This window comes from Callorhinus ursinus, unplaced genomic scaffold (assembly GCF_003265705.2).
Source record: "Callorhinus ursinus isolate GAN/ISIS: 27379988/994484 unplaced genomic scaffold, GSC_fseal_2.0 scaffold5, whole genome shotgun sequence".
In the NCBI taxonomy this organism is placed as follows: Eukaryota; Metazoa; Chordata; class Mammalia; order Carnivora; family Otariidae; genus Callorhinus; species Callorhinus ursinus.
Genome location: NW_027397067.1, coordinates 54,222,807 through 54,249,774, shown reverse-complemented (window position 1 = coordinate 54,249,774; position 26,968 = coordinate 54,222,807). Strand labels below are relative to the sequence as shown.

The 26,968-nt window shown below is 34.5% G+C and overlaps 1 protein-coding gene across 1 annotated transcript in view; it reads right to left on the bottom strand.

Annotated features, from left to right (window-relative positions):
- The window catches only part of PKHD1L1 (PKHD1 like 1), a 153,898-nt gene that overhangs the window by 91,462 nt on the left and 35,468 nt on the right, over nucleotides 1–26,968 (bottom strand). Inside the window, exons 18-34 of the mRNA XM_025871506.2 lie at nucleotides 25,298–25,455; nucleotides 24,229–24,342; nucleotides 23,281–23,430; nucleotides 22,078–22,202; nucleotides 19,458–19,621; nucleotides 18,119–18,291; nucleotides 14,659–14,806; nucleotides 13,976–14,130; nucleotides 11,948–12,070; nucleotides 10,947–11,052; nucleotides 7,974–8,084; nucleotides 6,705–6,869; nucleotides 5,612–5,733; nucleotides 3,893–4,025; nucleotides 2,898–3,093; nucleotides 1,044–1,186; nucleotides 314–418 (exon numbers count right to left, since the gene is read on the bottom strand). Coding sequence (XP_025727291.1) covers nucleotides 314–418; nucleotides 1,044–1,186; nucleotides 2,898–3,093; nucleotides 3,893–4,025; nucleotides 5,612–5,733; nucleotides 6,705–6,869; nucleotides 7,974–8,084; nucleotides 10,947–11,052; nucleotides 11,948–12,070; nucleotides 13,976–14,130; nucleotides 14,659–14,806; nucleotides 18,119–18,291; nucleotides 19,458–19,621; nucleotides 22,078–22,202; nucleotides 23,281–23,430; nucleotides 24,229–24,342; nucleotides 25,298–25,455 — 2,391 coding nt within the window. The remainder of the gene's footprint in view (nucleotides 1–313; nucleotides 419–1,043; nucleotides 1,187–2,897; nucleotides 3,094–3,892; nucleotides 4,026–5,611; nucleotides 5,734–6,704; nucleotides 6,870–7,973; nucleotides 8,085–10,946; nucleotides 11,053–11,947; nucleotides 12,071–13,975; nucleotides 14,131–14,658; nucleotides 14,807–18,118; nucleotides 18,292–19,457; nucleotides 19,622–22,077; nucleotides 22,203–23,280; nucleotides 23,431–24,228; nucleotides 24,343–25,297; nucleotides 25,456–26,968) is intronic.

Below are 26,968 nucleotides of genomic sequence, written 5' to 3'. Positions count from 1 at the left end.
TATTTATTTAGAAACCCATGGCCAATAACAAACTACCATAACTCGGGAGGTTCTGTACTGAAGTAAAACCTAATGGCAATTCTTCAGCTTGCAAATTGCAGTCTAGGCTTGTAAACTCAAGTCTACCATTGATTCATTCTATATGTGCCCCCCTAGGTCAGGGGATAAATTAGAGACAAACTATTGATGAATTATAGAAAGAAATAGCAATATTTTTCCTCTGAATACTTTGAAGTATTAAATAAATAAAAATCAGATCAACTTCAGGGTAGAGAGCTTCCATTATTTACAACATAAAAATGTTGGCTGATACCTGAATCTTCTCCAATATTGGTAATCCTGAATGTATTCCCTGTTGAATGAAGAATACATTTTATGACATTTTCTGATGATGAAATCACATCACAAGGGAAGGACCCTAGAAAGAAAAGAAAAAAGATGGGGGAAAAAAACATTTTCTCAAATATTTTTTGTAAAACATAGAGATGAAATATAATTAGTAAATAATTAAAGCCCTGCAAAAGCTCCACATTTAGTAAAATCTCTGATACTTTTCTGAGAGTTATCATGTTTGAGTATTGATTAATTTTAGAACAGAGGCTTTCACTTTTTAAAGTGTTTTATACATATTAAATATAAAATATTTATTGAAATCAAAAGCAATTATTCAATTCCTCTTTACCACCTTAACCAAACACACTTAGCCTTTTATATGCTAATAGCAAAATAAAGTTTCCATGATTGAGAGTACTGTGTAATAACTCAGCACCTAAAAGCACATCTTCTAATTTATTTTTTATTTTTTAAAAATATTTTATTTATTTATTTTTCTGAGAGAGAGAGTGAGCATGAGCGGGGTGGGTGGGGGGGGGGGCAGAGGGAGCAGCAGACTCCCCGCTGAGCGGGGATCTGATTTGGGACTCAATCCCAGGACCCTGGATCATGACCTGAGCCAAAGGCAGATGCTTAACCAACTTAGGCGCCCTAAGCACATCTTTTAAAGTAAAAAAAATGATAACACCCTTTTGTGAGGGTGCTCTTACCTAAGAGCACGGTATTCTCAGCTGGTATTGTGCTGAACCCCAAACCCATTATAGTGATTTCAGTTCCACCATATAAAGAGCCCCTCTGTGGAAACATGGCAGTCACTTCCAAAGTATACTGTATAGAAGCATTCAATTTGTCTCTGCAAAAGAAAAATTAATAGATGTTTCGAGGAGTTTTCCATGAGATCCTATTGCTAAACTCTTGTTAGGATATGATTCATTTAGGAAGAGGAAGTAGTTGAATATTTAATTAGAGATTACTTTTTCGAACTAAATAATCTGATAACATCATGACCTTAATTTGGCTGGATGGTCTGTGTGTGTGCGTGTATAATAATAACATACATAGTATATGTAGTAATGTACTATATAAAATAATAATATATAATAATAGTTTTTCCCTAACAAGGAAAATTCAATTTCTGAAAATTCCATGGCAAGAATAATTTGAGATGGGGAATCTTAAAATATGATGAGAAAGATATGGTTATGAGAACTGAGGTCACAAGAAATATATGATGTCCTTTAAAATATTTTATATATTCATTAGAGTAAAACATAAAGGCTGTATTATCTATAAGAGAATAGAGATGAAATTCCATACATTTTATATAAGAAATAAAAGTTTTGTGCAACTAATTTGAATTTATTATTCTATGTATGTTGGACACCTGTCATGATCTCCTTTCCCAGTACTTCAATGAGAGAGTTTTAAACTTATTTTGCTTTGTTACAGACAATGTGTCTGCTAGGAAATCATCGAAATGTACAGTGATTTTATGACCTGATATTTAGAGGAGACTCCTACATCCCAGCTCTCACCATGAGGAAAATGAGTCTTTGTGTTAACTTTTAGTTCACTTCCTCAGCATAACTGAATTCGTATTTCTTGAACTGTCACTGAAATAACCAGTTTTGTAGGCTGTCAATTCTGCTCATTATCTCCCTCAGGCCAAAGCACAAACCAGCAGCTCTTCTGGAACCTATGTGAACTCTGTCCTGTGAATTGAACAGGGGATGTAGTTCTGGGGTTCATATTTACTGTTGCTCATCTTCCTTCACCTCAAAATTCTGCTGCAATAATCTCTCCTATTCTGACATCAGGTGTACCTGCCTTTTTTTTTTAATCCCTCTATTTCAGTTTCCTCTTTTTCTAAGTATTCTAAACGAGTACTTTTCTTATGCCAGAACTAAAATTTTACTAAAATTTTAACAAACAGCTTCCGGGAAGGAAATACTGAACAGTTACCTAAGGGAAATAGCTGGAGAAAGATTCTGTCCTCCTCTCCTTTATGGGCAGTTCCTACCCATTTCTTGGCTTAATTGTCACCTTTTAGAGAACGCTTTCCTGTCCCTCAGGAAAAGTTAGTGCTCTCTACATATGCTCTTACAGACCTGCTACCTCTTACTCATAGCCTTTTTTCACACTTATAATTAAGTTACTGATGTAATCTTCTGTTTGAAATCTGCCTCCCCAACAAAACTGTGGGCACTACTAATAGTGGAGGACATGTCCCTCTTATTCTCCATAGTGAATCCAGCACTGAGCAAGTGCCTGCCCCTTACTAACTGCTTGATAAGTATTTCCAGAATGAATGAAAAGCATGTGATATATACACAAACCTAGTTCCACAGAGAAATCTTACAACCTAACCTGAATGGTATTGGCCTCAAAACTAAGCACAGATTGCACTGTATGAGATATTCTCAAAACACTTTGCAAAAGGAGATGTAGACAGGTGAAAAAAAGCAACTGAAATATTACAAAGTTAATGGTTATTTCTTTTCTGATCCCCAAACCATTGGCCCCATGTATTCCACAACTCCTCAAGTCTATGGTCATTACTATACCTTGTTGATGCAAAGCCCCAGTTTCTGACTTCTACATAGATATCATGCTTTCCAGGAGACAACTTGGGCAAAAGACATCTAATATCTGTGAAGTTCCACTGAAAAATCTGACAGGGTTTTCCTCCAACATATACCTCCACGTTTTGTGCGATTTCATTTCCAAAGTTATAACCCTTAATTGTTAAATTAACTTCTCCTATTATTTTAAAAGAGAATAAAACTTTTACAAGCAGATTCAACTTATTATATGGCATAAAATTTGCATATTAAATAAACCAACTCATTTCTTAGCTTTTGTTGGATTTAGGAAATCCTAATGCTTGCAGAGCCAAAAGAGAAATCAGTGAAAGAATTGATAGCTGCCATGTAGAGATAAAATTCATTTTTAATTGTTTCACAGGAAAAAAAAGGTGGCAAAGTGCTTTCTAAAAAACTTAACATTTTTCTCCTTATCACACATGTTCAAAGTGAAATAATAAATAGACTAATGTATGCTTAAAAAAAAAACTTGTGGCTGGTTTTGCTTTAAGAAACAACTACAGAAGAAACTATGCTTCAAAAACCTTTCTACAAATAGTTCACATTTATCTCTGTGATGTATATATATGTATACATATATGTATATATGTTTATGTATGTATATACATGTATATATACGTATATATGTATATATGTATACATATGTATATGTATATGTGATGTATATCTTACATATACACGTTTATCTTACGTATATATAACTTACATATATATGTCAAACGACTGATCTTTTTAAGATTTTATTTATTTATTTTAGAGAGAGAATGAGATAGAGAGAGAGCATGAGAGGGGGGAGGGTCCGAGGGAGAAGCAGACTCCCTGCTGAGCAGGGAGCCCGATGCGGGACTTGATCCCGGGACTCCAGAAATCATGACCTGAGCCGAAGGCAGTCACTTAACCAACTGAGCCACTCAGGCGCCCTGTCAAACGACTGATCTTACTGAAATTTTTCTTACCTTGTATTGTTCGTACTTTTGGACTAAAATCAGTTATAACTGGAGTCTGTAAACAATTATAACTATAAGCATCCTTTGCTGTGGCTTGAAATCCATTGGTAATAACTGAAATATCAACTGTACCCTCAATTCTCTGAAATAAGAAGAAAAAAATAAAACAATTAGAAAATATTAAATGTTGAGATGAGGAAATCCAATGGCTAAAAACATATAGGATTATTCAAAATAAACTGCTGAAGATGTTTGGTTTCAAAGTCATGAATCAGAATCGTTTTTCAGATATTTAGAAAGTTGTGGTATCCAATGTAGGCTACATGTTTTAATTTTTTAGATAAAGGTATACGATATAGTAGTTTTGAGGGTGTTTATGGCCAATTTAAATGCATATTAATTACTGGACTCCTAAGGACTCTGCAATATAGTTAAGATGCTCTGGACAAGTGACTCTTATTTTTTAAAAAATTTTAAAAGATTTTATTTATTTATTTGAGAGAGAGCAGGAGCAGGGGGAGGGGCAGAGGGAGAGGGAGAAGCAGGCTCCCCACTGAGCACGGAGCCCCAAGCAGGGGGCTCGATCCCAGGACCCTGGGATCATGACCTGAGCTGAAGGCAGACACTTAACCAACTGAGCCACCCAGATGCCCGACCTTGGACAAGTGACTCTTTTAAATTGATAAAGCAAAGGTGCTAAAAGTTTTGACATTTTGTTCTTAAAACACACTCAAATGTAATTTTTTATTCCTCTTCCCTGACAAATCACATTATTATATCTTTTTGCTGACCTAGTTTCAGAATTGGAGACTAAGACACTTGGAACCCTAAGAAAAATGTTTGGCGCTTTCGCTGATAGAATATCTATACACTTCCCAATTAGGAAAAAATGCTTTTCCAGAATGTAGTATTTGCTTAATGTGCACTCGGCACTTAAGTGAATGACATAATTTAAACAAAGTTTTTGTTTACCATATTCTCCAGATTTTCATCATCATTTGGTCCAATACATGTTCAAATTAACTTTTCCTACAGATTTCAACTACATAATACCCACACTGAGTCTGCTCAAATTTTCTAATGTTACTTACTGGATTCAGCATCCCTTTGCATATAATAAGCAAACAAAAGTCTTGGTTTAAATTTAGACACTATTTTTTAAGATAAAGAACAATAATTGGTGCTAAGATACAATACTGCATGAGGAATTTCACATGGGTTTTTTTTATATTTGCTTTATTTATTTATTGTCAACAAACTGAAACTTTAACACATTTAAGACATATATTCTTTTTTTAGAAATAAAAAATGTCTAGATTTGCTTCTCTGCATTGTTTTTAGACTGTTAGTACTGAATGTTTTCACCCTTGCATTTACCTGGTCAACGCTCATTCATCCTTCAAGCTCTGATAGGCCATCAATTTTTCTGTGGAACTCTTTCTCAGCCTTTCCTCACTATATTTTATTTTTACTTTGTATCTATTTCTATTATTTCAAGTGGAACACACTGTTTAACACTGATTTATGTGTCTGTCTTTCTTAATGGTAGGTATCTAGAATGTGGATATAATGCTTCATATTTGGATCTTAGCAGAGAGATGTTGGAGAAATAATTGTACAGAACAACACTGTAATGCCACAGTTCCTAGGTAAAAATGTCACTTGTTTAACCTACTGAGATGTTCATAAGTTTTTAGGAAAAAAAATGACTGAAATCAGATGCCTTACTTTTGGTGTTCTGCAGGTTATCTTATTCAAATCCCCTTCAATCACATTGCAGGTTTCATTTCCAACTAATACCTTTGAATTTTCATTAAAGCCAAATCCAGATACACTCAGAAGAGTACCACCTTCAAAGTGAATAATAACAATAACAATAATAGATCGACAATAACGAAAGGAAACTTTGGCAAGAATCTAACTCATCATTCAAGAGTTAGGCTGGCAAAGAGATGGGCTGGCAAATAATCAAGGACCAGATCTGAGATGCATATAATCACCACCCCATCTGGGAACCAGAGCTCTGAAGTCTGGAACCATAAAGCCACTGGGCTAAGTGATTTCATGAAATAACAGATTTGGAACCACCCTTTGCTTTGGGGCATCACTAGCAGCAACTGCTATTTTCCATATAGTCCTCTTCATCCTAAAGAAAAATTATGCTGTTTCTATATGCTCAACCATTCTGTGGGTGGGAATGAAAGTGAATGAAGACTCTTCCCAAATCTCAAATTTTACTATCTCTAAGTAAAAGGAACTAATAAAAAATCCCAACAAAACAAAAATAAAATAAAGTAAAATAAAAACACAAAACACACCAAAAAGATCAAGACCAAAGCAAAAATCCAAAACCGAGCATGGTCAAACCAAGGTAAAGGAAATGAAGCAAGACGAGAAAAATGTGTTATTTTCTCTCCATCCTCTGCGTCAGCCTTCCTTTCTCTGATTTGTTCCTGGAACTTTTTCTGGGTCAAGTAGCTCCACTGAGACCGTGGTTACAAATGGAGCAGCTTGTAAGCAGAATAATAACTAATAAATCTTATCTTGACATAATTGATGAGCTTGTTATAGAAACATGTAATAATTGATGATATTAATTCAATAACTTAAGATGTAAGCATAAGCAGTCGCCCTCACTTGTGCATCATAAGAAACAAAAGAATTAGTCAGCCATTTAATCACTGTGCCTTCCAAAAGGGGAGTCTCCTTTGTTCTCTCTGAGGGAGCTTGGGGTTCTTCTCCCTCCACCTGTTCTAGAAACAGTACAATGAGATGACAGAAATGGATGCAATTTTCTTTGTTTAGAAGAATTAACTATTACCTGCCAGGCTGCCAGAAGCAGGCCAGATGTGTGAGATCCGATTTTGATATGTGAAATGGGATGTCTGACCCTCTACATTCCGTGCTAGTCCAACATCAGCTATGGACACAGCAACTGGGAAATGGCCAGAACTTCCATTCAGAATCTGGCACTTGATCTCATTTTCTGGTGATTAAAAAAGAAAAGGATGAAAATTAAATATGTTTGTAAGATAAAATTACTGAAATTTTATATTTGTAAATATAAACATTGGCCTTCATTTTTATACCCCAAGAAATATATCTAAGGAATACGTCTCTTAATGGGATGAAAGTCTTTACAAGCTACCTGATGTTATGAATCAGACACTGTTAGAAAAAAGCTAGGTGAAAAAATAATAAAAGCAAAGTGAATGATTTGCTCCTGACTTCTATTGTGGCCAAAAAAAAAAAAGGTTATTGTAATAATAATTTAAAAGTCCTAATCTGTAAAATCATTTATATCAATAATTCTAAAAATGTTGGTTCAATACATGATTTATGTCCAAAATTAAGTAAAATATCAGGTTTCATCAAGAAAGGTGATCAAAACCTAAATGAAAACCTACCCTTCACACTTTATTTAGAACAGTATATGTACATTTATATTACAGGTGCATTATTGACTTAGATCTCAAGAATGCACAGAGTATCTAAATTAAAAACAACTTAACTATATGGAAGGTGAATTTGCTTATGTAATTCCAACCTATTAAAGTTAAAGAAAATACCTAGTATTATGAAAGATAATTTTTAGGGAAATAAATAATCATGGTTTTCACTTTTTCAAGAGTAGAAAATGTGAATAATCTTGAAATTCTGTGTTAATGGATAGAGATTTTGTTGGACTAGAAGTCAGGGAAGATGGCCATGTCCTTTTTCTGCATTACGAATGTGACATTGTCAAAGCATGGGCAGAAAGGACCATGGAATACCGGAGTGGCAGCTTATATATTTTTGTGTCCCAGAAACATACCAAAGAAGGAAAGCTTTTATATTATTACTTCATGAGGGGAAAGGAACAAAAATTAACTGTTATGGGATAAAGACACTGTACAGTACTGAAAGAATTAGTTTGTGGTCATAAGCAAAGATTAAAAAGATAGTGCATTTATCCAGAAAAGTTTGCCAATTTCATGCCCCCATAGCGTACTCTATAGGAGGAGTATTATTCTAACACTGCTCTTTGAGTCTACTTTCTCTTAGAGAAAAACAATTAACTGTAATAATAATAATTTTACAAAGAACCTACCAACCACAGAAAGAAGAGAGCAATCCATTGGTCCAACTGAGACCGATACAGCTGAATTGGGAGAAAATCCAGAGCCTAATATGGTTAGAATTGTGCTTTCTTCATAGGACCCTGAAAATGATGATTTTAAACAACAACATTAAAATGAAAAAAACCATAGAATCTGTTTTATAAAATCAAATGCTTTGCAGAGAAAAATAAACCTATCTTCTAAAGGCTATAAGCAATAAGCCTATAAGCAAGCAGGGAAAAAAGACAATTTCCCAATAGTAAATTATTTCCATTGAATTGCTTTACATTGTTTCATGTTTTAAATCTATGTTGATAGGGATTAGCAGAAGAATCATCTGACTAAAGTATAGAATGACATAAGGAAAGGAAAATTACTGTTATGACAAACAAATTAAACAGTCACCTCTATATGGTAACTTTCACTATGACAGAAGTGCTAGTACAAATTCATGAGAAAAGGATGAACTGCATGCACAATATGTGTTGTGGGCACTTTCCACTTGTGATAAAATAAGATTCTTCTATCTAGGGTGACACACATCCTAAAGTGCCAGAAATATTACCAGGGTACACCCACTGTCTCTGCACCTTATACTTAATGTTTTTCCATTCACTCTAGTGTCCAAATTTGATTGATCAATGATACGGTCACCCTACCTATATGACATCACATACAACATGGATTCCACATGGATTTAAATAGTTAAGAATGAAAAATGCGAAACTCTAGAATTTTAGAAGAAAACAATCAATTAACTTTAATGTAGAGATGGGTTTCTTAAATAAGATTAAAAAGCCATGGTTAACCATAAAGGAAAAGATAAATAAATTGGAATAAATCAGTGATTGAAATGGCTCCATAAGCAAGATACTAAAACAAACTGCAGGTGACATAACTGGGAGAAGACATGTGCAAAGTATTGGTAAACATAATATATAATACACAGCTATAAGTCAATAGAAAAAAGACAATCTGATAAATGAATAAAGGATGTTAACAAGCAATTTGCAGAAGAAATAACCCAAATGTCCAAGAAACATATGAGAAGATGCTCACATGCATTACTCCTCAGGGAATAGACAAATTAAGGTGATGATGAGATAACCCCTTTCACCCAACAAATTGACCAAACTTGGGAAGCTGATGATACCAAGTATTGACAAGGATGTGGGGAATATGGCATTCTCATGCCTGCGACAAGTACGGGCACTCTGGAGAGCAATTTGGTTATCTAATAAAGTGAATACACATAAACTTGTTTATTATCCAGCAAGTCTGTCTCTGGGCATATACCCTAAAAAAGCTCTAGCATGTATGCAATAGGAGATTTGTGCAGCAAAGTTCAACACAGTTATGTGTAAAAGCAAAAAACTGTAAACAATCTAAATTGTCCATCAATAGAGACAAAAATAAATCGGTATATTCATGAAGTATTTTAAAATGATGAATTGGACATGCATAAAACCATATAAATATTTCTCAAAATGAATGCTGAATGACAAAAATCAGATGCAAATGATATTTACAGTGCAATAGCTCTGATATTTACATTTCAACATCTCTTTCATAAGCTTAAAAAAACTGACTTAAAATTACCATATATGCATGTTATATACAAAAGGTATTAAAAATGGCATGGAAGAATACACACAAAATTAATTACTGTGACTGCCTCTAGGGAGATTTGTAGGGACTAGAACCAGAGACTGTGCCTAGAGAGGACTTTAGCTATTCCTATAAAATTTCCTTTCTTAAACTGATGATTGGAAGTATATATGACAAAATGCTAACAGTGCTAATTTTCAATGAAGAGAATATAGGTGTTTTTTACAGCATATTTATACTTTATTTTTAAATTTATCAAAACAGGGCAAAAGGCAATTCAGATTATTAATTATTTTGAGTTAAGAAACAATTTTTTTCAGGAAATGGATATAAAAATGGAAATTCATTACTTAATGAATTTAAGTACTTAATTCTTTACTTAATTAAATTTTTTAAATTTAATTTAATTAAGTTTTACTTAATTACTTAATTAAAAAAGTAATTCATTACTTAATAAATTCATTACTTAATGAATTAATGAATGAAAAACACAAGGATAGATGTAAAAATATAAACACCAAAGGACCACAACCAAATGAAAGTTAATCAAATTCTTATCCTTGATGGTTTTAACCCCCTGTGACATGAATTGTCCCAAAGTAATATCATTACTATAAAAAAAGTCTGAAGACCATACTCTTTCGACACAAAGATGTGCTGTTTTTAAAATTTCCCTTTTTTTCCTGATACATAATTAGCAGATGAATTTTCCTACTAGCCACCAGGATTAAATCTGAGATGGTGGCACCTGAGCTTATCTTTCTGACTGAAACAAAAGGCCACTCCTAACAATCCTTAGTCCTGCTGTTTACTTCAGTACTTGGGAGTTCAGACACAAAGCATAATCACGTTTTTTTTAAAGTAATAATGTATTATGAAGATATGGTACCATGTGTCGCCCAAGACTGAGATCTTGGCAATATTTTTTCTCTCCAATTTTCAGGTCTAGGACCTACTTATTTTCTTTTACTAAACAGCAGCTGTCTCATTACCAGCATTGTAGTACTAAATCTCCTAGAAGTGGTCTCATATGATGAAAGATTCCTGTTAATACCCCAGCAAGCAGAATTTCATGAAAATGCCTCATCAGAGTGAAATTTTAGAGACTGACTCTAACGTGGTAAAACTGGAGAAGTAGAAGACTGGGGAGTCCAACTTCAAATATGATTTTTTTTTCAAAAATAAGTAATAAATGCTCTGTTCACAGCTTTCTGATCTGATCGATTTTTTTTTTAACTAAGCAGAAATGTTTGCTTGCCTGAGTTGGTGAAACTAGTATATTAAAAAATCATTATTAGTATACAGTTTTGTTAGTTGTCCTCCACCTTCTACTCCCAAGTTAAAAAGCAGATTACCTTGAGACGGGTTTATGGCCCAGACTAATGGAGTGGCCATGGGATCCCATGTAAACCCACAGTCACCCGAACATTTAGCTGGAATTCCATTGACATAGACTTCAACCTTCAAATAAAGAGAAGAGGGGTAGCATGGCTAAGGAGAATATGCATAGGATTTAAACAAATGATGGAATTTTGTTTGTGTGTGTGTTTATAAAAATTAATCTATTCATTTATATTTCTTCTGCTTGACCATTCATTCATTCAGCAAATGTGCCCACTATGCAAAGGCACAGTTATAAATGTTAAAATTCAGTAATACAACATTAAACACAACCGATGACATCCCCGCTGTCACTCAATTTATTTTCTGATGGGGAAGAGACAGTTGCACAAGACTATAAAATTTTTTTTTAAGATTTTATTTATTTATTTGAGAGAGAGAGCTCATAAGAGAGAACATGAGTGGGGCAAAGGGAGGGGGAGAGGGACAAGCAGACTCCCCGCTGAGGAGGGAGCCCAATGCGGGGCTCAATCCCAGGACCCCAAGATCATGATCTAAGCCAAAGTCAGATGCTCAACTGACTGAGCCACCCAGGCACCCCAAGACTATAAATTTCTTTAAAAGTAAATACATATTATGCCCTAGTGGTGAGTGGTGTTATGAAGGAAAATAAAGGTTGCTCTTGAGGAAGTCATTTAAACTCCTTACATATTAATTTTCTCATTATTAAAGTAGTAATAATTACTTCACAGAATGACTGTAAAGATTAAATGAAAGAATATATTTTCAAATTCTAAGAGGCAGTATTAAGCTTAAAAATCCACTCTTTTATCATAAGGATAATAATTTTCCCAAAAGTCATAAAATAATATTATTGAGTTGATCAACTGTTGACACAAATATTCACATGAAAATAAAGACATCATCCCTGCTGTTTAACTGGTCTTTAATGTATTACAAAGTAGTTACACATTTAAAGTTATGTTAAATGTTATGAGCAAAGTGTCAAGAATACCTGTGGCTGTTGGCTGGGTGTACGAAGTAGGTCTCCAAGTATGCGTTGTCTGAATAAGCCACCTTCCTTGATCTTCGTAACTGTCATATTAGCCTTTTCTCCAATAATATTGGAATCATTAATCTATTGTTATACAAAATTATTTTACTAGAAAGGCTATGATAAATATGACCACACTAGTTTTTCTTTTAAAATTAAGCAAGGTTGAAAGTGAATAAAAGCCAAGGATTTAAAAAAAAAAAAAGCATTTGAAAACACTTTAGTCACATTTTTTGAAAAAGGAGCCTCTTCACAAATGAGCATAATCTACCCCCAATAAAATGCTAAGATTATTGTCTTACCATATATTGCATCAATTACAAGTTGAATTAAATGACTAAAATTAACCTAAATTTTTAGAATAAAATGTGTCTCAGGAAAATGAATTTAATAAATTTTATTTTCCCATACATTCTATGCTTTTTCTGAATATGACTGCTTTGACAAATGATTGTTGAATAGTTGAATAATTTATTCCTCTTTCCACCTGAAAGTCAACTTTTCTCCTTCAGCATTTTTCACCCCTGATTATCCTGGTTTCTCATTCTCTCGTGGAATTATATTTTTTGGCCAATAATAAAAATGAATCAAATCAAATCAGTGTGTACAACTTGGTCATTCCAAAAATCCCTCTGCCAAGATGGCAGGCTTCTGATATATACAGTGGCTAACAAAGAGATAGAAGTCTCCATGCTGGGCCTTGTGCGTGCCGAAGTCGTGATGAGAAGCAGAAATGATGAGCAAACTGAGGACACTGATCAGAAAAGAGGCAGGGGGGTAAGTTCACAGACACCAGCAGAGATACCAAGAAGAAGACCAGTCACTAGAGCTGCTCAGTTACAGAATCTTCTAATTCTCATTCTAGGCCATGCACTTTCTTAAATAACTTCCATATCTTTATGACTCACTATTTTCCAAATCCAGAGCCTATGTGTGTACATTATATGCTACACTGACATACCTTTCTTCCTCCTCTTTCCCTTCTCTCCTCTTTTTTTTCCCCCATAATGGTTTCACAAGTAGACAGCTGTATTTTTTCCACCTTATGTCATGAACATCTTTCCAGGTGACTATGCAGGTCTCCCTGTGGCTGCACGGCAGTCATGCTAAGGCTGTGGCATTTTAGCAAGTATTCTTCTACTGACGGGGATAGGTTCCTAGGTTTTTACTATTACAAATACTGCTGCAGTGACTACCTCTGTGCCTATATCACTTCATATTTGTGTTATTATTTCAGTAGTATAGAGTTAAATAGCTGAGATTGCTAAATCAGAAGGTATCTATATTCAGACTCCACTACATAATCCCCTAAAAAGGTCATACGAATTGACTTTCTCACCAATGGTGCATGAGAGAGACTGTTTCCTCACACTCTCTGTCACTGGAAAGCATCATCTTTTTAATGTTTGACAATCTGAGCCCCCAGACGCCTCTGGACACCTCTCCTTCACATACTCGGGGCCTGACCCCTGTTCCCTGCCCCCTTCACACTCTAACTAAGCAAAGGTTATTAGATGGCAGCTTAACATGTGACTCCCTTATGAACTTAAAGTTCATAACCAGAAAAGTATCCAAGTCCCCAGAATACAGTTCTAGTGGATGGTGGTAGAATTATAGACAGCAAGGGTGATAATACTTGGTCCCCCCATAAAGTAGACCCAGATTTAGCTCTGAGACTGGCATTGCCTGGCCTCTTCCTGCTTGTCAAGGGTCTTCTAACACATATTCCTGGACTCTCTCCAGAGAGGACAGCAAATAAAGTACCAAGAGCAATTCTCCACAAAACAGAACATCTCGTCAACTTAATTGAGAACAATCTTATCCTCAATTTCCTTTTTTTAATGTTTAGTCTATAGTCTGCATTTTTAAAAATATAGGCAGTCTCAAATTCTTATAAAAATGAGGCAGGGTGAAAAAAAAAAATGAGGCAGGGTGCAAATAAGCAAGCAACACCCAGAAGAGAACAAAAACCAAGCCAGCTGAGGGAACCTGTAGAAGATTCTGCTTTCCACATGTGCTTCTCCACTTGATGTTCCATGAGTATCCAGCGCAGGTTCCTTCACGTGTCACTGAGACACGGCCCACTTCTTCCACACTCTGTAGTGCAAATTGTAAATCCATAGCTGACACCATGGCAGGAAGGCCTGCACTCACAGAAGGACAGGAAAAGGAAGAGTGAAAAGTTTACAAAAAAATTTCACCCTTAAAATACAGGAAATGTGTACTGTATATTACCACTTATAAGCCAACTGTCCTCCTTCAATATAGTAAAAATGAAATTTGTATCTCCTTTATGCCAAGAATTTATGTATCTCTTGGAAGCAAAAATTACATGAGTAATATACCTCAGATTATAGCCTTGGCTCAAATATTTTTATTGTGAATACTGATTAACGTTATAGATAACCTATAAGCCAAGGGATATAAAAGAAAAACAAACTTTTGGAAATATAACCTATTATATATGGAGAGGCGATGAAGAAAAAGTGAAAATATAATTTGTTCTGGATATTTTAGTTTTACATTACTAACATTATCTCAACTATATAAATCATGTAGAGAAATTATATTAGAAAGAAATACACCAAAATATTTATTATGGTTGCCTAGATCGGCACTATCCAACTAACTGATGTATACACACACCAATGTTCTGAACTTTTGTCATATACCTTTGAGGATGTGTCCATAAGCTTGAATGTCAAAACTGCCACTTAGAGGTGGGGACGCGGCTTGAATTCTTTGAATACGAATCTTTGACTCCCCTGGCCAATTATTTCCTCTGTAAACAGACTCATTCTCTGTCTCATTTGTGATTATCTAATTTCCAAAATAAATATTGATAAAATGATTAAACATAAGAACGGCTAACATGATTTCTATTTCCCTATTGTACAATCCTGTGACATGACATAAATGAGGCTCATGTATTCAGGATTCTTCAGAACATTAAGGAGAGTCACATAAATCAACACGGGCCATACCTACATAGCTGCAATAATGAGGCCAAAGTCAACTCAGTCATCTGGGCAGCAATAAGCTGGAACCACAGTAATAGCTCATTAATTCAGAGTGTACCCTCCATCACTCAACGAACAAATATTTATTGAACAGTCATTCCATTCAAGGTAGAGTGCTAATCACTGTGGGGAGGCAGGGAAACACAAGATGAAGCCTTAGCTATCAAAAAACTAAAGTTCTTTTTGGAGAAATAACATATGGGGACTATAAAACTAACAATATACAATAGTATATAATCGGCACAGAGACTGATCCAGACTCTGGAAAAGCCTAAGGTTGAGGGCCAATCAATTGGAAAAAGCAACACGTGCTCTAAAAATTCATAGATTGTAACTCTAATAGTGAAAATGATAGTCTCCTCCTTCTGATCCTTCACAGTTGTTTGTGTATCTTGTGGAATTTAAAACTGTAAGCCTCAGTTGCCCACTGAAGTGAACAAACATAATTGCTGAAAGACATATGCAAGAATGTTCATTGCAGCTTTATTCGTAATAGTACCAAACTGGAAATAAGGCAAAAGCCCACTGATAGGATGGTTAAATTGTGGTATAGTCACACCATGGAATATAGTAAAGCAATGACAAAGAATGAACTGCCGCTACCTGTAACACATAAATCTCACAACAGAAAATAAAAGGAGCTAGATGCAAAAGAGCACATACTGTATTATTTACTGATATGAAGATTAAAAACAAGCAAAACTATTTACTGGTGGTAGAAGTCAAAACAGTGGTTATCCAGGGGTAAAGAGTGAGTAATCTAATGACTAAGGGAAGGCACAAGGAAGGCTCTTGGGGAGGTAATGATTTTATCTTGATCTGAGTAGTGGTTATGTGAGGGCATTTACTTTGTAAAAATTCATGGAATTCAGCAAGGCTGCAGGATATAAGATCAACACAAAAACCAATCACATTCCTATATACAAAAGCAAGTATGTAGAAACCCAAATTAGCAACACAGGCCATTTACAATTACTTCAAAGAAAATGAAATACATATAAATCTAACAAAACAGGTACAGGATCTGACCTGAAAATTGGAAAATGTTGGTAGAAGTAATCAAAGAAGACCTAAATATGCTGATGAAAGAGAGCAAAGAAGATCTAATAAATGGAGACATACCCTGTTCATGAATTGCAAGACCAATAAAAGTGTCAATTCTCTCCAAAACAATGTATAGGTTTAATGCAATTCTTATCAAAATGCCAGCAAGATTTTTTTTAAAGATTTATTTATTTATTTGAGAGAGTGAGAATGAGAGAGAGAGAGAGTACATAAGAGGGGGGAGGGTTAGGGGGAGAAGCAGGCTCCCCGCTGAGCAGAGAGCCCGATGCGGGACTCGATCCCGGGACTCCAGGATCATGACCTGAGCCGAAGGCAGTCGCTTAACCAACTGAGCCACCCAGGCGCCCCTGCTAGCAAGATTTTTGTAGACATACACAAGTTTATTCCAAACTTTACATGAAAAGACACAGCACCTAAAATAGCTCAATTTTTCACAAGAATAAAGTAAGAGGAATCACTCTATCCAGCGCTGTCTTACCATATAGCTACAGAAGGAGACTGGGGGGAGAATCAACACACAGAGCAATGGAACAGAATACAGAATACAGAAATATGCCTCCACAAATATGCCCAACTGATTTTTGACAAAGATGCAAAAGTAATTCAACTGAGAAAGAACAGCCTTTTCAATAAATGGTGCTGGATCAATTGGAGCCACAGGCAAACAAGGGAACATCGACCTAAAACTTCACATCTTATACAAAAATTAACTCAAAATGGATCGTGGCCTTAAATATAAAATGCACAGCTATAAAACTTTCAGAGAAAAATAGAAAAATATTTAGGACTTCGGGCTAAGCAAAAAGTTCTTAAACTTAAAACCAAAAAGCACCATTCATAGAAGAAAAACTTGATAAACTGGATCTTATCAAAATTAAAAACTTTCGTCCTGTGAAAGACCTTATAAAGAAGACAAAAAGGCCGGGTACACATTGAGAGAAAATATTGGCAAAACCACATATCTGAGAAAGGACTCATATCTGGAATATAAAAGAGCTTTAAAAACAGTAAGTAAGTAACCCAAGTGGAAAATGTGCAAAAGACATGAAGAAACATTTCACAGAAGAGGTTATATGGGTGTTCAACATCATTAGCCATTAGGGAAAGCAAACTAACACCAAAATGAGCTACAGTACATACCCATCAGAATGGCTAACATTAAAAAAGTAGTGATCATGTCAATGCTGGCAAGTTTGTGCAGAAACTGATCACTCAAACATCAGTGGGATTGTAAAATGGTACAGCCACTTTGGAAAAGAATATGGTAGTTTCTTACAAAACTAAACATGTCCTTACCACATGACCCCATATTTGCACCATTGGGCAATTAATCTGGAAAAATGAAAATTTTACGCCACACGAAAACCTGTAGATAAACATTCACAGCAGCTTTATTCACAATAGCCAAAACCTGGAAACAACTCAAATGTCCTTCAATGAGTAAGTGGTTAAACCAACTGTGGTACATCCATACCATTTACCACTACTCAGTAATCAAAATGAACAAAGTATTAATTACAAGCACAACAACTTGGAAGAATCTCAAAGGAAATATGCTGAGTAAAAACGCCAATCTCAAAAGGCTATATACTGGTATGATTATGTAAGATCTGATTCCATTTTACAGAACATTGTTGAAATGACAAGATTATAGAGATGTAGTGTTTGCCAGATAAGGGGGAACAGGAGGGAGGAAGCTGGCTGTGGCTATAAAAGCGTGGCAGCACAAGGGATCCTTGGAATGGAACTGTTCTGTGGTTGTCAGATGAGTGTACACATGTGATAAAACTGTACAGAACTACACATATATTCACTATATACACATACACCCAAATGAAAACCTGTAGGACTGGTAAAATCTGATGAAGATCAGTAGATTGTATCAGTATCAATTTCCTGGTTGTGCTATTATGCTATAGTTATACGAGATGTTATTGTTGGGGACAAATGGGTAAAAAGTACAAGAAAAATGTAAAAAAGTAAGAAACTAGATCAAAGCTAATTTCCTATAAATTGAAAATAGTAACTTGTAAAATTCTAGGCTTACCTGCCCAAAGCTCACAGTCATCATGGGTATATTATAACTGCAATTATACGAAGTCATGGTGATAGAATACTGGTTGGTCATACTTGATCCATTAATTTTGGTGTGATTCACCTGAAAGTGCTTTAAAAATATCCCTTTATTTGCTAATGCTGGAAGTCTTCTCTTTGGCATTTCTAAAGAACATAGAATAAGTGGGAAATAAAATTGCATGGACTTTGCTGCTAAGAAGAAAATCCTCAAATCATATCCATGTCATGGAATAAGCTGTGTAGAATCAAATTTTAGAAAGATCTTAAGGCAAGTAGCTTTTGGAGCTTGGTAAACTTTTATTTCTAGAATATAAAGCTCTAAATTCTGTCAACATATAAGCCTCATCAGATAAAAGAAAATATTTAAAAAGTCACCAAACCCTGGGTTTCATGTAGCCTTCTGTGGACCTGTTAGTTCTGCTCTGCTCTAGGTTCCTGAAAGTGGTGCTCACTAGGATGTGTGCTCCATGAGGACAGCCCCAGGAGGACAGTCTTTTTCACAGCAATTTCTTTAGTACACAGCACAGTGCCTGCCACATGATAGGTGCTAAATGCATGTTATTTAGTGAACTACATTTATCTGGGCACAAGTGAGCTAGCTTATATATGTTCTCCACCAATCATAATGTAGGTCTGGTGAGAGCAGATTCAAAAGAAGGGACTCTAAAATAGTTAACATTTAATTTGTTACCAGTTGACTCATGACCTTGCACTTGAAAATAGTTCCAAAGGAAAGGATTCCAAAATTCCACTGAAAAATGGTAGTAGTCACTTTTCAAGGTGACTGTTTGGAATTAGATTGATTTTTTTTTTAAGATCACAGTTTAATTTTAATTATTTTATTATCACAGCTTATATATTTGGGTCTACTGACATGACTAAAAAAACAATGCTTAGGCTACCAGAATACTTCATTTAAATATTATTAATTATCACCATGAAGTCCATGGAAATATTCAGCTGAATTTTTGTCAAAGTCAACAGTTGCCTTTTAGGAACAGATATCTTCATAGCTAGTTTCTCAAAAATCAAACAGCAAAATGAAAATGTTTGCCACCATTTGTATATCTGTAAACAGAATCCAGGACCATTAAGACTAATTCTTGCTATAATGACAAAGTTTAAATTAAGGGTACATTTATCCTTAGAATAAAAAATAATATGATTTAAATAATTTGAGATAAAAGAATGAGTTATAAATATTTAGAGACTGTTTCTATCTGAATTAGGGGATATAAATCATTTCCATGGTAAGATTTTACTACAAGAGATTTAGAAGGCTTAACTAGATATGAAATGATACAACATACCATCCAATGCTGAGACTGTAGATGTCTGTCCAATGTATACTGCATCTACATAGAAGGACTGTGATTCTGACGCTTTCTGTAAACCAATCCTCTGAAGAGAAAAATTTGTCCCAGTGTATTTGGTTTGTATGAGGTCCAGAAGGTCTATGCACGTATAGATCCAGCTGAAATATGGTCGCTTAATTAGGTGCATAGGTCAGTTGTTATGTTTAATGTAAACCAATCCACTATAAAAAGCATTAAAATCTCAAGAGTAAAAGTGTTTTTTCCCACAAGAAGACCATCAAATGTACTTCATTAGCACAGAAAAGCAGCCATAACAACAAACAGCAGACAGAAACTTAAATTGGTAGTAAAAGATTTAATGCTGCACGCAAGTACAGGTTTTCTTTTATTTGTAGACTTGGCAGTAGCTATAGGGACATAAAATATTCTGTTGCAATAGGTAAGGAAACTAAGCAGTATGCACCTTGGTGTAGAGCATGTAAATAAAAACAAGACACAAGAATGAAGTAAACTATTTCAGTAAAATATGTGAGGGATAGAACGGTAAGTTCAGTTCAGTACTAAGAAGCAAAACTGGAACTTGTTATTACTCCCAAAAGAGCTCACTGGAGTTGCACTGTCTACTGTTCTAAGTGACAAAAAAGTGCTACATGATTTATAATATAATACCTCTTAAATGGGTAATTTAGATTCAGATTTTGCACAAAATTTTAACTGCATTTGAATTCCATAAATTACAATTAAGCAATTCAGCTATGAGAATTTGCAACAAAGAGATAAATATTGCCATGGAAATAACTAAATACAATTTAACAATAATCTTTACTCAGCTATTACTGTAGTTACTAACTGACTAGTTGGCTTGGGCACCTTCTATTCTAATTTCCTTCATGGTTTATAAACTCATCATGGGATCCACCTCAGTGCATCAAAGCTTAGCATAAGCTGATGTATCATTTTTAGAAAATTAGACACAAAACTACAGTAAGTTAAAGTGCTCTTTAAATAAATATGAAAAAACTACTTAGGGTCTCAACAGAATTCTACTCTAATTATATAATTCTGAAGTTTAAAACACTACTACTTAGAAAATTTGGTTTACTGAACAGAACCCTTTATCAGACAAAAGGAGACTACAAATGGTATCAAAATACATCAAATACATATATTTGATACAATGGTACCAAAACTCAATAGCACATGGCCTTTGTGGATAGATAATAATGTTTTCTAAAAGAAAATAAGATTTAACTTTTCAGATTTTGAAACTTGATTTATAGTTACAAACATCACTGCTTTTGGAAGATTATAGAATGATTCTTGGGAGAAAATGGCACTTCTAACACTAAGACTGTCCTGAAAATAATCTAATGCTAACACATCTATTTGATCTAGGTGACCCGTCTGACCTAAATAAAAGCAGATCTAGAAATACCCAATAGGAGCAGGAGACTTTATTTTGCCTTGACTGGCAATAGTTTTAACCAGTGAACCCAATTCCTTTAAAAATAATGCTATTATTGCTTACAGATCTCATAGCATTTAGAGTAAAGGAAGCCCATCAGTTCTATCAAATGTAGTGCATCTTCAAATTACCTCACAGCAGATACATTACAAGTTAAAAGGAAAAACCTATTTAGCAATATGGTAAAGTGATGGTTTAACTAACATGGAAGAACCGAGGTCTGGAAAATGTTCCCAAATCTTGTTACAGTGGAGGAGCAAAATGCACGAAGGTGGTGCTCATCAAAACTCACATTGTGATTCTACTGTTCAAATCAGGTATGCAGGGAATGGTTATAGCAATATGTACCTGGGCAATACTTTTTAAAATAAAAAAAGTGTATATGTGTGTGAATGTGTCTTCGTTATTACTTTTACTGTATGTGAAATTTTTGTGTGTATTGTATGTGGAAATGCAAAAGTGGATTGACATATATTTCAGAAGATATAACAATTAATAAAAATCAAAACATAATTATGCAGAACTAAATTGTGCTTGAGGCTATGGCAATTATAATCATTAAGTAGCTTTCTCTAGGATTATTTAGTTTCTCCCCTTATAGTTTGTACTTGCATTTCTATGTGTCTAACTTTTGGCAAACCAAGCATTAAAAAGTGTCTTTTCTCCCTTAATTTTGGAATATTCATTGAAATATTGTATTTTCTCCACTCTCACTTAGAAAGCACCTTCTTTGCAGGGATCAAAGTCTAATGACAATACTGTGATAAGGCAGTCTCTTTCTACCTTCCTTCAGTAAGTAGGAACATTATTAGATTTAATAATACATGATTTAAATTATAAAATTTGCCATCGTTTTATCTTTTAAATGGTTACGGGTGATAACACTAGACCAGCTTTTATTTTCACAATCTATAGATTTATTTTTGGCACTATTTCTGTTAGGATGCTTCTGTAGAAGACAGGAAAACTTCAGTCAGATCTACAGTGCACGTGATTTTTCAAAAACTAACAAAAAAGTGAAAAAAAAACAAACAAAAATGGGTTTGTTTTACGTTCAGCTTATATACTACAGTGTAAGTTAAGTTTTAAATTGATAGCATAACTTACTTGTTTCCATTAGTAAAGTTTTAAATTCATAGCATAACTTACTTGTTTCCATTAGTAAAGTTATATGTAAATTGTGTATCATTGCTTCTAGTAACCTTGCTTCTGTCTTGGTATTGGAATTTCAGAGCAATATAATTTGCCAGGAATCCTTTGTATGCCAAACACAACTACACAGGAAATTTAAAAAGAAATCAATAATAATATCTTACCTTGAAGTTGTTTTATAGCAATTCAAATTAATTCAACCTAATCCAATAAATATATATTGAGAATTTTCTGTACAAAATGTTTCAGAACACAGAGAAAGAATAATTTCAGCCAATTAGGTACAGAAGAATCGGGGAAGATTTTCTAGAAGAGGAAGTGGCGTTGAAGTGACCTTACAATTAATGATTAATTCGTTAATGTTTTCTTAGATATGGTTTCCTTAAAAATGGAAATAATCCACTCCCTATAGTCATGGAGCAATGTAAAATCTAAATCCAGCTCTAACTGAACTCTATCTCCAGTGAATTTAAAAGCTCATCACCCATAGAGAGAAGATAAACCCTCAAGTAGATTAATTGGGATGTGAATAGTAGCTGAGCATTTAGAGGTGGAGATGTCACTGTAAAATAGTAATTAAATACCAATTTTAATGGTCTATAACATCTTAAGCATACCAAATATACTCAGAACTTAGAACTTGAGTTTTAAAGATCTTTTCCAAATAAAATTTTTGCAATGTGAAAACAAAACAAAAGAACTTAGAACTTGAGAACGTGCACCACAATTTGAGAATTTTAGAACAAGAAAAAGGGTAAGCAAGACTATGGTTTCCAGTCTTAAATACCTATCCTAAAGCTACCATCTCTGCTCATGCTTTTCCTTCATGTTTCCCTGATTGGATACCCAAGATCACTCTATGATGGCTATCCATTTTTGTTTCTTCTTAATAAATGAAGGAATATTGAAGAGAGAATACATTTGTAATGATCTTAGTATTCAAATTTATGTGCAAATAATTTTCTCTGAAATTATAAGATAAAGCAGAATACATGTGCATGATGCTATATATTTTTTAAATTTCTTTTCTTGAGAACAAACAGAAGAGGAAATCACAAGTACTAGAATGTGAACCATAGTACCTGTCCAATGTGACATGATTTCACATGACAAGCACTTTTCCCTGTCTTAAAATTTCATGAAATTTTATTACCAAGGTATTTTACAGATTAAATTAGCATATCATTTTGTTGAGTTTACCTGATTACAAGGAAATAATAAAATGTCTCCATATGGTAGTCTGTTTGGTTTAACATCTGCTGAATCAAAAAGAACAGCCGGGTTTTTCAGGGAATACCGACCACAGTAAGCATCAGTTTCAGCTGTCTTCTCCCCTCTGTTAACATGTTCCTACAGAAACAATAATATTTCAAATGAAAATATGCTTTACGGTTCTGCTTTATTCGCCCACATTTCCACCTAAGTTTTTCAAGTTCCAGCTAGGATCCATTGCTTCCCAAGCTACTTTAACTTGAAACATTCTCTCTCTTCTTTGAAACTCTAAAGCTCTCATTCTGTATCACTCCTTTGGCTCCATAATCATATAATCCCTTGTACCTGTATTTGACTATTTCCTAAATCTTATCTTTCTCCTTATATTATGAACTCTTAAGAATATTTATTCATTCCTTCCACAAATATTTACTCAGTGGTCACTGTGTGCCAGGTTTTTGTTTGTCTGTTTGTTTAATCTTCAAGTTTCAAGGGAAGCAATTTATTATATAATGACCTACTACAAATTGCATTCTCTGAAGCCAATGAGAAAACAGGATATACTCCGCATCCAAGTAAAGAAAGCAAATAAAATACCCTATAGATCTTACATTTGTCCATCTTGTCTACTTTCCCTTGATCAAGAAAATTCATATGTGGTGGAAGTGCTGCTTTCACAAATGAATCACATTATGATGCAGGGACATGCTAAAACAGACCTTATCAATAAATGTATAACAAAATTATTTTTGCAATTTGACAACAGGAATTAGTGCTAGTACAAAGAAAATCACAAAATTACAAGCATTTATGTGAATTCTTATTGGGTCAGTTTCACAGTTCATTTAACATTCCATACCAGGTTAAAATCAGTCTCATAATCTCTAAAGTATTTCACAACAAATCCTTCTTCACAGTTCATTTAACATTCCATACCAGGTTAAAATCAGTCTCATAATCTCTAAAGTATTTCACAACAAATCCTTCTTCAAAATTTGCAATTTGCGGTGGACACTTGGCGGTAACCATTTCTTCCACGGCCGCCTGAAACTAAATTAACAATATGAGCTTTAGTAACTTCTTTTTCATGAAGAGTTAGAACATTCATAATTCTACCACTAATTTCACTCATTAATTATAATAGAACATTTGCATAATATAATTCTCATACTTTAGCCATCATTATGAGATGATTTCCTAAATATTTTTAAGTTCATTTGTAATAATTTTAGTGTCCAATGACTTTTTTCAAGAGTTTTATTTTAGAATGACAATTGTTACATCCAATTGGGTAATATTAACTTACACAGTTGTTACATAAGGTAGACATATTTGTTTAGCAGTTTTTTTAAAGAAGGCAATGAGGCACACCTAAATGAATTAGCACCCAATTAAACAGGTTCCAAATGAATAGTTTTCTTAATTAACTCAAAATTAACTGGAAAGAACTATACACTCTAATGCATTCTGTTTTTCAAAAGAAGAAATTCAGATCCTATTGTAGTCTGTTCAGTTTACACCTTTGTTTATGCTGTGTATTTATGCTTATTTAAAAAATAATTAATCATTTTGAATTATTCAGGAATTGGTACACATTCACAAGTTCTCCTGTAATTTCCACATCTACTTCCCTGGCAAAGCACAGATATAATGTTTAGAATTAAGGAGATAATATAAGATCTTTAATCATCAAACAAATATTAACTTAAACTCATTGTGCAGGTAGTTGTCAAAATCCAGAACTCCCAAGCAAACATTCTTTCTCCAAGAACAGCTGCCCCCTACAAAGATATACTGGATCCTGTTGACACAGTTCTAAGAACTCGCTTCCAAACCCTCTATTTCCTCCCTTCTCTGCTCTTTATGGGTTGGCTCCAACCCACCATGCCAAGTGAAAGAGCATATTACCATTCCCTAAAGTATGGGAGTTTTGGTTTTTTTTTTTTAATAGAAAGGTGATGTTTAAATAGCTTTCTATTTAAGAAATTGTTAACAAAGAGCATACTTCAGCTTCTGATGACCATGCGGCCAGAGGCTTAGAAGTGATCCCATCCCAGTTCAGTGTGAATGTGTCCAAACTGGGTTTTCCTTTGATTTGTTCTGTAATACTCAGTGTGACATCGTCCCCTTCAAACACTTCATAACCAAGCAGATCAAAGTCTCCTGAAATGAAGTACCAAACAGAATTTCAAGATGTTAATTAATAAAAATACCCACTTATCCATAACAGACATTTAAAGTAAACAAAATTAGTTTTATTTAGTTGTAGTATCACCAAAAAAAAGGATGAATGGGGAAGACGTGGATCTTTGAATTTGAGCAGATTTAACTGTAGCAGAAATAGCAAAATAGTAAATAAAGTGCTATTCATTTAAGGTTCAGTTTCCATGGCTTAAAAGAAAGGATTATGAGATAAACAGAAGGAGGTATTGGGACCATGAGGTAAAGATCGAGGGGCAGGCAGTGGGATATTCCAATAATTCTTTTAGTTTTGTTCCAGTACCATTATTGTAGTCTAAAGGGCTAGGCTGGGATATTGCTATTTTCTTTAAACATGAATACAGCACAAAGGTAAATTCCAGCACATAGTCCCAGGACTATGTGGCCTGTTAATACAATCTCACTTTGAAAATAGTAAGGGCTTGTCCTCAGATGTATCTCTGCTTTGGGAAGATGCTTTGCCAGTGGAATCCCACTGACCTTCTCTGATGGATAATGTCCTAGAATTTGCCCAGTTACAATTTTAGTACCATATTTCTTTTTTTTTTTTATTTGACAGAGAGAGACACAACGAGAGAGGGAACACAAGCAGGGGGAGCAGGAGAAGGAGAAGCAGGCTTCCCGTGGAGCTGGGAGCCTGATGCAGGGCTCGATCCCAGGACCCTGGGATCATGACCTAAGCTGAAGGCAGATGCTTAACGACTGAGCCACCCAGGCACTCCAGTACCATATTTCTTAAGGTCGCTGCTGAAGCCTTAAAATTTCTCTCTAAACTGTAGATATGTTTCTGGGAGAACTGCATAATCATATTTTCATTTATGCAGCATTCTGAAAATCTAACCTTTGGGAAATTTTTAGAACTTCAATTCATGTTATATAAAATTCTTTGCCCTCCACTCAACAATCAAATTAACAATTGTATAAAATGAGACATAAACAATGAAGTAATATTTTACTTATATGAATTGGAAAATATTGATTGTTCAAAGAAAAGTAAAAAAAAATACATATTGAGGGACCTATTTTTGAGCTAGATAGACCAAATAACTAAACTTGGTTGCGACACTTGGCTTTAAGACATGAAAATGCAAAACATTAACAGGAAGTTAATAGCTATCACTTGAAAAGGAGAGTGGTCAAATAATTTTGGAAAATGCTGTATTAAACACAGGTGAAATGTTTTCTGTCAGTTTTTGTTTTTGTATGTTTGTTTTCTCACTGTAGGAATCCTCTGGGATTTTTTTTTAATTTTATGATGTTATGTTAATTACCATACATTACATCATTAGTTTTTGATGTAGTGTTCCATGATTCATTGTTTGCGTATAACACCCAGTGCCCCATGCAGAACGTGCCCTCTTTAATACCCATCACCAGGCTAACCCATCCCCCCAGCCCCTCCCCTCTAGAACCCTCAGTTTGTTTCTCAGAGTCCATAGATTTTAATATTAAGGAG